This window comes from Bombina bombina, chromosome 4 (genome assembly GCF_027579735.1).
Source record: "Bombina bombina isolate aBomBom1 chromosome 4, aBomBom1.pri, whole genome shotgun sequence".
NCBI classification, from domain to species: Eukaryota; Metazoa; Chordata; class Amphibia; order Anura; family Bombinatoridae; genus Bombina; species Bombina bombina.
The window spans coordinates 45,558,720-45,570,844 of NC_069502.1; the positions used below are offsets into that span (position 1 = coordinate 45,558,720).

Genomic DNA, 12,125 nt, shown 5'->3' on the forward strand with positions numbered 1-12,125 from the left:
AGAACTAATTTTATTTGTGAAACTGTGTGTAAACAAACCCCCTCTCTCTGTTTTAATTATAGAAAAGGCAAGTTATTTCAAAGAGACCATCTGTCTCATTACCTAGATCACGGGAACCCCTGGGTTAATAGAGACGTGATGTCTGAGATTTTTCTATGAGGCCTAATGAGATTGGTAGAACAAATATTTAGCTGAAGAAATGACTAAGTGTCACATATGTGTTAAATTGTCCCTGTTGTTTTGAATCCACAAATTCTAGACGTTACGTGTAGAGGAAGATTAGCTCCGCAACAACCCATGTTTTGCATTGTAACTCTTGGGTTCATTTTTAAAATACAGCCTGTATAATTTTAAATACTGTATAGAAATGTGTATTTGTGGACCTAAGAAGCAGTGACTAATAGCAACATATTAGATAAGTGTATATGGAACTTAATTAATAAGCTGTATGGTAGATGTATAAATGTTGTTTCAAAATGGTAACTTTTTTTATCTTACAGACAGCAAGATGTCCCATGAATGTTAGCCATGAACATGGACTCATACCCTGGCACAGCTGGTAAATAATACACTCACACCCAGGCACAGAGAGTAACATTAATCGCAGGCTTGCTGGTCAATAATGGCACAACACAGAGGATTGTAATGATACTCATTCCTTTATTGTTTTGAGAGAGTGCTAAGTGTGCACTCCTTTCATACGTGTCAAGAAAAGCAAACATTACAGAGTCATCTGTCAGAGACAGAGAGCAGGGGACTAGCCCCGTCATATGTATATATAATATATATCTATATATGTATATGTCTTGTATACAGTATTCATAGTTACTTAGTGACGTTGTGATACCACCACATATTTCCTTTTACTTCCCAGCAGGAGAGGAAATCTGGACCTGTCTGGGCCCTTTACCCTACAAACTATACAGCAGAACCACTAACAAACACCAATAAAACTTACTTCTGTACCCCCTCACATAGGCCCCAGGATCAAGGGGTAGTAGAAATTCAGTGCACCCCCACATATATTTATAAATACTAACACATAACCCCCCAAAGAATCAGGCCTGATCAGAACAGTTTATAGCTGAAAACTAACAAAGAAGCCTTCTGCTGTAATATTTACAGACTGGAGCGGCCATTGTGCTGACCAGGAAGATTGCTGTGTTAATTAGATGCAGAAGTGTTTAGTAGAATCAATGGCGTGCGAATATGGTGAGGAACAATGTGTGATCTTGTTAATAGATTCAATAATGAAGCAGCCATATTTAGCTTTAGGTACTGAGCCTGCAATTAAGTGGAAGCCTTGGCTACAAAACTCATCTTAATATGGAAATCGCTCATTGGCAAAAGGGGATAAACTACCGTATGGTAATGGGGTAAAAAACAAAATTCAAATGCAACCTTTCCTGCAAAACAGCTGTTAAAGGGACATTCTAATGTAAAATATGGTGTTGTCAGTCTGGGAGATGTTACTGCTTCAGCACAGGTAGTTTAAGGCTGCACTTAATTTAATATTTTATAATTTAACATTTCATCAGCTTTCCTCATTAGTTTTATAGCATTTGTATACACCTCCCTATGCTTACTATCCTCACCATCCTTACATGTTTAAGTGTTTTTCAAATTATAACCCATATGTTCAAAAGTTTGCCTGAGACTATCAGGGATGAGAAGGTTGGTGACTAAGGCAGGGAGTTGTGGCAAACCAGGGCGGAGCCACATCACAAGCAGAGAGTCTGGACATGAAGTGGGCAGAGCTGAAAGGAGAGAGGGCTCCTCAGGGGTGTGGCTAGATGTCCTCAGCAAACCAGGACTGGAGAGCTACTAGAAGTGTACTGAGCTACTAACTGTCCCACAAATTGTGTAAATTATAAGAAAACTCATTCACATTGTTACAGCAATTAATTGTTTGGGTGTTAATGTTGTTGTTAACATGTGAATAAAACTAAGGAAAATAGTATAAAATTATTAATGGAAAATATGCCATGAACTGATAATGGTTAAGTTAAATATATATATATATATATTTAAACATATTAGGCACTAATATGTTTGTGTTTCAATTAACTCTGCTGCCACATAGTGGTCATGTCACATACAAAATCCTGAACATATCTAGTTCTGTGAATTAGATAATTGTTTTAACTGTACATTATCTGAATCATGAAACTTTCATTTTGCATTTTCCTTTTAACAAGATGTCACTATTATATCAGTTTCTAATTCAATAGGTTTATCTATTTTAAACTGTGCAACTGAAAAAGTAGAAAACAAAGAAACAAATTTGAGTCTCTGAATGAGAATTCTGACACACTGGTATCCAGTACATTGTTTCTTAGCTGCATATTATTATCTAATTCTCCTCTCTCCAGGAGAGATCTGTACACTGCAGGAGATTCACAAATACCAGATAATGTATTATTCTGCTGGTCTAATGTAAAGAAGACTTAGATGCCAACAAAGATCTCATGACTGATTCCCACAGCCAGGTATCTACGCCAATCCCACACCTCAGGACACGTTTTTTCAATGTGGAACAGATTCCCAGGACAATTGTACAATGGAATAGATGGCTAAAAACTGATTGTCTAGGGCTGTTCGTATAAACAATGTTGTGTAATGCTTTAGGTAAGTAAGTCTAGGGTACACTGTACACACCCCTATATTATCATAAAGTAAACAATGAACTTTGCATGAACAATCACCTCATTTTAAATCACTTAGTATAATGCAGCAGTTCTGATTTCTGAACCATCTCCTATTTTTATGAAAACTGGGCAGGTTATTAAATCCTGATTATTGGGTCTCAGATTGCAAAAGTGACCACCTTAATCGCGGGTCTAACTAAAAGCTCACTTGACTATTTTGTATAAAAACAAGAACAACTGTAACCTGCACAGCAATTAGTTATGTAGCGGAAAGAGAACTCAAGCGGTACATGATAAGGTATCTGTCCTTTATCAGAGATGATACGAGTTTAAGCCGCATGACATGATATAAGGAAGCTTTCTAGACTGCGGCCGGATGTCAGATATGACAGCTAAATATAAAGACTTTATTATTCAGCTGGCAGGCACAGTAACCTGGCACGTTACAGAGATAATGCAGCTGGCAGAAAATGATATATTTACACACTGCAGCTCAGATTTCCAAAACCAAAAAGCAAATTGGATTTATTGCCCTAACAAGATTGAGGCCCAAAATGAATTTATGCAAAAATGAAGTTTAATTTTGTAGCCAGTGCCTCGGAAGTGACTGTGCTGTTTGGACATCAAAATTCAACAGTTCCATAAGCTATAGGATAACAAGTACGCTTCTTAAATCACTGTGGTTTAAGGCGAAAAAATGGCACAAAAAAAAAAAAGGTTTTCAAATGTCAGGAAAACACTGGAAAATTCATTTTTTTGGGCTGCTGAAGCGTTTTTGTTTCATGGTAAAGTAGCTGTACTGCTCATAAACACAATTGTTTTTGTTTCATGGTAAAGTAGCTGTACTGCTCATAAACACAATTGTCTTTGTTTCATGTAGCTGCTGTACTGCTCATAAACACAATTGTTTTTGTTTCATGTAGCTGCTGTACTGCTGATAAACACAATTGTTTTTGTTTCATGTAGCTGTACTGCTCATAAACACAATTGTTTTTGTTTCATGTAGCTGCTGTACTGCTCATAAACACAATTGTTTTTGTTTCATGGTAAAGTAGCTGTACTGCTCATAAACACAATTGTTTTTGTTTCATGGTAAAGTAGCTGTACTGCTCATAAACACAATTGTTTTTGTTTCATGTAGCTGCTGTACTGCTGATAAACACAATTGTTTTTGCTTCATGTAGTTGTACTGCTCATAAACACAATTGTTTTTGTTTCATGTAGCTGCTGTACTGCTGATAAACACAATTGTTTTTGCTTCATGTAATTGTACTGCTCATAAACACAATTGTTTTTGTTTCATGTAGCTGCTGTACTGCTGATAAACACAATTGTTTTTGTTTCACGTAGCTGTAATGCTCATAAACACAATTGTTTTTGTTTCATGGTAAAGTAGCTGTACTGCTCATAAACACAATTGTTTTTGTTTCATGTAGCTGCTGTACTGCTCATAAACACAATTGTTTTTGTTTCATGTAGCTGCTGTACTGCTCATAAACACAATTGTTTTTGTTTCATGTAGCTGCTGTACTGCTGATAAACACAATTGTTTTTGTTTCATGTAGCTGCTGTACTGCTGATAAACACAATTGTTTTTGTTTCATGTAACTGTACTGCTGATAAACACAATTGATTTTGTTTCATGTAGCTGTACTGCTGATAAACACAATTGTTTGTTTCATGTAGCTGTACTGCTGATAAACACAATTGTTTTTGTTTCATGTAGCTGCTGTACTGCTGATAAACACAATTGTTTTTGTTTCATGTAGCTGCTGTACTGCTGATAAACACAATTGTTTTTGTTTCATGTAGTTGTACTGCTGATAAACACAATTGTTTTTGTTTCATGTAGCTGTACTGCTGATAAACACAATTGTTTTTGTTTCATGTAGCTGCTGTACTGCTGATAAACACAATTGTTTTTGTTTCATGTAGCTGCTGTACTGCTGATAAACACAATTGTTTTTGTTTCATGTAGCTGTACTGCTGATAAACACAATTGTTTCTGTTTCATGTAGCTGCTGTACTGCTGATAAACACAATTGTTTTTGTTTCATGTAGCTGCTGTACTGCTGATAAACACAATTGTTTTTGTTTCATGTAGCTGCTGTACTGCTCATAAACACAATTGTTTTTGTTTCATGTAGCTGCTGTACTGCTGATAAACACAATTGTTTTTGTTTCATGTAGCTGCTGTACTGCTGATAAACACAATTGTTTTTGTTTCATGTAGCTGCTGTACTGCTGATAAACACATTTTTTTTGTTTCATGTAGCTGCTGTACTGCTGATAAACACAATTGTTTTTGTTTCATGTAGCTGCTGTACTGCTCATAAACACAATTGTTTCTGTTTCATGTAGCTGTACTGCTGATAAACACAATTGTTTTTGTTTCATGTAGCTGTACTGCTGATAAACACAATTGTTTCTGTTTCATGTAGCTGTACTGCTGATAAACACAATTGTTTTTGTTTCATGTAGCTGCTGTACTGCTGATAAACACAATTGTTTCTGTTTCATGTAGCTGTACTGCTGATAAACACAATTGTTTTTGTTTCATGTAGCTGTACTGCTGATAAACACAATTGTTTTTGTTTCATGTAGCTGCTGTACTGCTGATAGACACAATTGTTTCTGTTTCATGTAGCTGTACTGCTGATAAACACAATTGTTTTTGTTTCATGTAGCTGTACTGCTGATAAACACAATTGTTTTTGTTTCATGTAGCTATACTGCTGATAAACACAATTGTTTTTGTTTCATGTAGCTGTACTGCTCATAAACACAATTGTTTTTGTTTCATGTAGCTGTACTGCTGATAAACACAATTGTTTTTGTTTCATGTAGCTGTACTGCTGATAAACACAATTGTTTTTGTTTCATGTAGCTGTACTGCTCATAAACACAATTGTTTTTGTTTCATGTAGCTGTACTGCTCATAAACACAATTGTTTTTGTTTCATGTAGCTGCTGTACTGCTGATAAACACAATTGTTTTTGTTTCATGTAGCTGCTGTACTGCTGATAAACACAATTGTTTTTGTTTCATGTAGCTGCTGTACTGCTGATAAACACAATTGTTTTTGTTTCATGTAGCTGCTGTACTGCTGATAAACACAATTGTTTTTGTTTCATGTAGCTGCTGTACTGCTGATAAACACAATTGTTTTTGTTTCATGTAGCTGTACTGCTGATAAACACAATTGTTTTTGTTTCATGTAGCTGCTGTACTGCTGATAAACACAATTGTTTTTGTTTCATGTAGCTGCTGTACTGCTGATAAGCACAATTGTTTTTGTTTCATGTAGCTGCTGTACTGCTGATAAACACAATTGTTTTTGTTTCATGTAGCTGCTGTACTGCTGATAAGCACAATTGTTTTTGTTTCATGTAGCTGCTGTACTGCTGATAAACACAATTGTTTTTGTTTCATGTAGCTGCTGTACTGCTGATAAGCACAATTGTTTTTGTTGAAGTTAAAATGATGTTAAAATCACAACTTTGAACTATAAAACCTGTAGACAAACAAGTACAAACAATCTTCTATGAAGGTCTCTGGAAATAATTTTAAACACCTGTTCAATCAATAATTTTTCATGTATTTAGTTATTGTTGTTATATTGTTTTGTAATTCAAATGTTTTTTTTTCTTTCTAATTGAACAGATTACTGACAGCAGTGTTTTTTGTAAACAAATTCATAGAGAACAAGATAGAGACCAGTGGTAGTCAGATAACACTTAAGTATTTCTAAACTGGGTGCGGCCTATACTGTGATGTTTCCCGGACTGAGGCTGATTTACTAAACAAAGCACTTTAGGGCTATGCGTTCCTTCGTGAGGATCCAGATACAGAAGGAACCAGCGGCTCATGCAGTTCGGATATTTTCATAACCGGATTGTAAATGATCTCCACACTAAGATCTGGATTTGCACATCTGGGATCTTTTACAGGAATTAATCTGGCTACAAAAATATCCGAAGGACACAATCCTCACAAAGAATCCAAATGTACAGCCCTACAGCAGTACCAGATCGTAGAAAGCCTGCAGTGTGCTCTGTACCAGATCTGACAGAGGCTGTAGTGTGCTCTGTACTAGATCTGATAGACCCTGCAGTGAGCTCTTTACTAGATCTGATAGACCCTGCAGTGTGCTCTGTACCAGATCTGATAGACCCTGCAGTGAGCTCTTTACTAGATCTGATAGACCCTGCAGTGAGCTCTTTACTAGATCTGATAGACCATGCAGTGTGCTCAGTACCAAATCTGACAGAGGCTGCAGTGTGCTCTGTACCCGATCTGACAGAGGCTGTAGTGTGCTCTGTACTAGATCTGATAGACCCTGCAGTGAGCTCTTTACTAGATCTGATAGACCCTGCAGTGTGCTCTGTACCAGATCTGATAGACCCTGCAGTGAGCTCTTTACTAGATCTGATAGACCTTGCAGTGTGCTCTGTAATAGATCTGATAGACCCTGCAGTGTGCTCTGTACCAGATCTGATAGACCCTGCAGTGAGCTCTTTACTAGATCTGATAGACCCTGCAGTGTGCTCTTTACTAGATCTGATAGACCCTGCAGTGTGCTCTGTACCCGATCTGACAGAGGCTGTAGTGTGCTCTGTAATAGATCTGATAGACCCTGCAGTGCGCTCTGTACCAGATCTGATAGACCCTGCAGTGAGCTCTTTACTAGATCTGATAGACCATGCAGTGTGCTCAGTACCAAATCTGACAGAGGCTGCAGTGTGCTCTGTACCAGATCTGACAGAGGCTGCAGTGTGCTCTTTACTAGATCTGATAGACCCTGCAGTGTGCTCTGTACCAGATCTGACAGAGGCTGCAGTGTGCTCTGTACCAGATCTGACAGAGACTGCAGTGTGTTCTGTAGATCTGATAGACCCTGCAGTGAGCTCTTTACTAGATCTGATAGACCCTAAAGTGTGCTCTGTACCAGATCTGACAGAGGCTGCAGTGTGCTCTGTACTAGATCTGATAGACCCTGCAGTGAGCTCTTTACTAGATCTGATAGACCATGCAGTGTGCTCTGTACCAGATCTGACAGAGGCTGCAGTGTGCTCTTTACTAGATCTGATAGACTCTGCAGTGTGCTCTTTACTAGATCTGATAGACCATGCAGTGTGCTCAGTACCAGATCTGACAGAGGCTGCAGTGTGCTCTGTACTAGATCTGATAGACCCTGCAGTGAGCTCTTTACTAGATCTGATAGACCCTGCAGTGTGTTCTGTACTAGATCTGATAGACCCTGCAGTGTGCTCTGTACCAGATCTGACAGAGGCTGCAGTGTGCTCTGTACCAGATCTGACAGAGGCTGCAGTGTGCTCTGTACCAGATCTGATAAACCCTGCAGTGAGCTCTGTACTAGATCTGATAGAGTCTGCAGTGTGCTCTGTACTAGATCTGATAGACCCTGCAGTGTGCTCTGTACCAGATCTGATAGACCCTGCAGTGTGCTCTGTATCTGATCTGATAGACCCTGCAGTGTGCTCTGTACCAGATCTGATAGACCCTGCAGTGTGCTCTGTACCAGATCTGATAGACCCTGCAGTGTGCTCTGTACCAGATCTGACAGAGGCTGCAGTGTGCTCTGTACCAGATCTGATAAACCCTGCAGTGAGCTCTGTACTAGATCTGATAGAGCCTGCAGTGTGCTCTGTACTAGATCTGATAGACCCTGCATTGAGCTCTGTACCAGATCTGATAAACCCAGCAGTGTGCTCTGTACTAGATCTGATAGAGCCTGCAGTGTGCTCTGTACTAGATCTGATAGACCCTGCAGTGTGCTCTGTACCAGATCTGATAGACCTTGCAGTGTGCTCTGTACCAGATCTGATAAACCCTGCAGTGTGCTCTGTACCAGATCTGATAGACCCTGCAGTGTGCTCTGTACCAGATCTGACAGAGGCTGCAGTGTGCTCTGTACCAGATCTGATAAACCCTGCAGTGAGCTCTGTACTAGATCTGATAGAGCCTGCAGTGTGCTCTGTACTAGATCTGATAGACCCTGCAGTGAGCTCTGTACCAGATCTGATAAACCCAGCAGTGTGCTCTGTACTAGATCTGATAGAGCCTGCAGTGTGCTCTGTACTAGATCTGATAGACCCTGCAGTGTGCTCTGTACCAGATCTGATAGACCTTGCAGTGTGCTCTGTACCAGATCTGATAAACCCAGCAGTGTGCTCTGTACCAGATCTGATAAACCCTGCAGTGTGCTCTGTACCAGATCTGATAGAACCTGCAGTGTGCTCTGTACCAGATCTGATAAACCCTGCAGTGTGCTCTGTACCAGATCTGATAGACCCTGCAGTGTGCTCTGTACCAGATCTGATAGACCTTGCAGTGTGCTCTGTACCAGATCTGATAAACCCTGCAGTGTGCTCTGTACCAGATCTATTAGAGCCTGCAGTTTGATCTGTAATAGATCTGATAGACCCTGCAGTGTACTCTGTACTAGACCAGATCTGATAGACCCTGCAGTGTACTCTATACTAGACCAGATCTGATAGTACCAGACTGAGGGCTGATTTACTAAACACATTTCTGATAGACCCCACACTGAGGTAATCAATGTTGTTAATTATAAGTGTAATATTAAATGAAAAGTATACAATGCATGATGTTCAGATAACATTTGAGCTTATTTTGGTCCTCTAGTACCTGGGTGCAGTGCAATAAACTACATTTGGCTACTAACAAGCATATCACCATGTCAGTCACTAAGCTGTGAAGCCTGCTTTCTGCAGAGAAAATGTTGGCTTTCCTAAATATTGTGATTTACATTGTGCAGATAAAAAGATGTGATTGCTAATATTATCAGTGATAGTGTCTATGTCTGTTTTGTATTTGTGTTCTTCTCACCCAGAAATCTCATGGTGTTTACAGACCTTTCAGTGAACACAGCTACACTTCCCAACAAGACACCGACTGAAACCCAAAACTGGACACTACAGTGATACTGTGAGGAACAGTAGGCCTTTAAGGTAGCACCCCAAATATACTGATGGACCTAAACAGGTCATTTTCATGTGTCTAACAACAATGCCCAGCTCTCTAGGTGATGTGATGCCAATTAGTGCTAAACCTCAGGTCACATGACCAGGTGAGAAGAGTTTAAATAAGACAATGGGGAATATATAATAGAAGAAAATGGTGGACCCCACCAATGCCACCAGCAACCATTTATTATTTAGCTTTTCCACTACTAACTAACCCAAAACTAAAAGGTCTAGAATCACCACTGATCATGGGTCATAACACAGCTAGACATCATTATACACAGGCCTAGACATGAACACAACTAGATAATTCCATCAGGAAGTTTTAACACAACTGGGTGACATTGTTATGGATGTTTGGACAAGATAGTGCCATCTCTCTGCAGTAACAAACATAGCAATGATCCATAGATGACACACAAAGACACAGTAAGGAATAAACCAGTGTGGTGCTATCACAGGTGGCAAATGATAGTGAATCTGAGTTAAGTGCTAATGGTACAGAACAAGGGTATTTATACTACATGTGACAAGATTCTCTGCAACTTTCAGGGTCGTCTTTGAAGACAGAAATGTGACCATCCAGGCTGGCATATATCATGTGCCCATTACATCTGCTACTAGTCTAGAATGTCTGAGCTGTCTCACTAAAGCCTTTCAGAGATAAGAATACCCAGAAAACAAATGATCCTTGTGCTGTGTGGGCTATGCAGATAGCATAGAATTTGGTTACCATATGTTATGTTACTTTCATTGTAGGGAGATTAAGGATTTGGGACTGCATAGAGATATTCAGCATTATTGCACAATGCCTAATATTAATTTCCAGTAAGTTGAACGTTTCTTCTCTTACCCCACAAAGCTTTTAAATCCATTGCTTTACAACAGTTTACAACTCTGTCTGGCAGAAATATGTAAAAAAAAACATTTCCTGGCATTGTATCCTCAACTAGAATGCAGAATCCATTAGAATTCAGTTACAATATAGATCAATGATTTTTAAGGAGTCAGCTCCAAATATTACCAATTCCCTGGCTTGCAACTTATGGAGATGAGTGGCGTTTAATGCATTTATATTAATTAGTTCTGTATTGGTCGTTAAGGTCTATGATGTAAATAACAGTTAATGGCCCTAGCCCTTATATCTTCTGTGTGACAGAATGACTGGCCTAATGGCAAAGTATTTTTTTTTTAAGCAAATGCAATAAGGTCTGATTCATCCAATAACAACTTCATCTTGAATTTTCAAAAAAGTATAGAATAATCAGTGAATTGTTCCCAAGTATCAGAATATTTAAGCTCTCGTAATATTGTGTTGCAACTTAATTACACATATGTGGTATGAGAGGTAAAATAATGAAACAAGAGTCTCATAATCTGGTTTTTCCATCTGATTAAAGTACACAACGCATCATATTGGCACCTGCGGCAGATGACCTCCATGAGCAGATGCAATTCCAAATGGAGAGAAGATGAATAGTCTATAAGATCCTTAAAAAGGCCAAGGTTTGATGGTAAGAAGCCTTGAGATAAGGCACTGGCATTTGAAGTGCAAGACTGTATGCCAAATCCTCTGGATGACATCGGACACACCAGAAAAAGTGACGTCCCACATGTGCTGAGCTGGATATGCTGCTTAGAATAAGGACGATTGCGCCAGTCCTGGCTCTTGATGCTACAATGTAGATTATTTCCTGGACATCTTGTAGTATTTATTTCTTGGCAATGGGGTTGAAAAACAGAACATAGTAGGACAATTTCCGTCTTGGATTATCCACGTCACTGGGAATTACTTGAGTGGAATAGTTTTTTAAGCAAGTGCCATTTGCACATGTGTGGGTAACAGTCCCGAGACTGCAAGTCCATTTGCCACTGGTTAAACTTCTGCCTCCCGTGGTGCCATTGAAAACATAAGTTGGCAGAAACCGGCAGCAGATTCCTAGCCACATAAATATTAAATAAATAAATAAATATTGTACATCTTTAAATAAAAGTGGTCATAATGTCCCATCCCCCTATTAGGTCTCTGCCCCTGGCACCAGATGAACAGCAGGCGTGACAATCCGGTGCCTCTCAGTCCGGAAGAAGCGAAGCCTCCAGTAGCACACTGGGCATGGCAAATGCTGCAATGAAGTTAGGTCATCATTCGTGGGTTGGAGACAGAGGACGCCTCTGACTGCTGGAGGAAAGAGAGATGTGGGTGGCCGAGGAGGGGAGAGGCCGAGGCTGCTGGCACCTGCCAAAAAACAACAAATCTGTGTGACTATTTGCATTGGCACAGTATCAATACGCTTACAGATATAAAAGAATACATCGCAAGGGACAGATAGGAGGCAGCATTATAATTATTAGAATTAAAAGCACTCACTTTTTAATACTATTGTCTAATATGTTTTTAAATATAACCCCTAATAAATCTGAGCTCTGATAGAAGGGAAATGAAAACATAAAGGGCTAGATTACAAG

The 12,125-nt window shown here is 39.2% G+C and overlaps 1 protein-coding gene across 1 annotated transcript in view; it reads right to left on the minus strand.

The window, feature by feature from the left end:
* Positions 1 to 9,801: 9,801 nt before the first annotated feature.
* Positions 9,802 to 12,125, minus strand: part of KIF3C (kinesin family member 3C) — a 249,701-nt gene continuing 247,377 nt past the window's right edge. Inside the window, exon 9 of the mRNA XM_053709474.1 lies at positions 9,802 to 11,895. Coding sequence (XP_053565449.1) covers positions 11,802 to 11,895 — 94 coding nt within the window. The 3' untranslated portion in view covers positions 9,802 to 11,801. The remainder of the gene's footprint in view (positions 11,896 to 12,125) is intronic.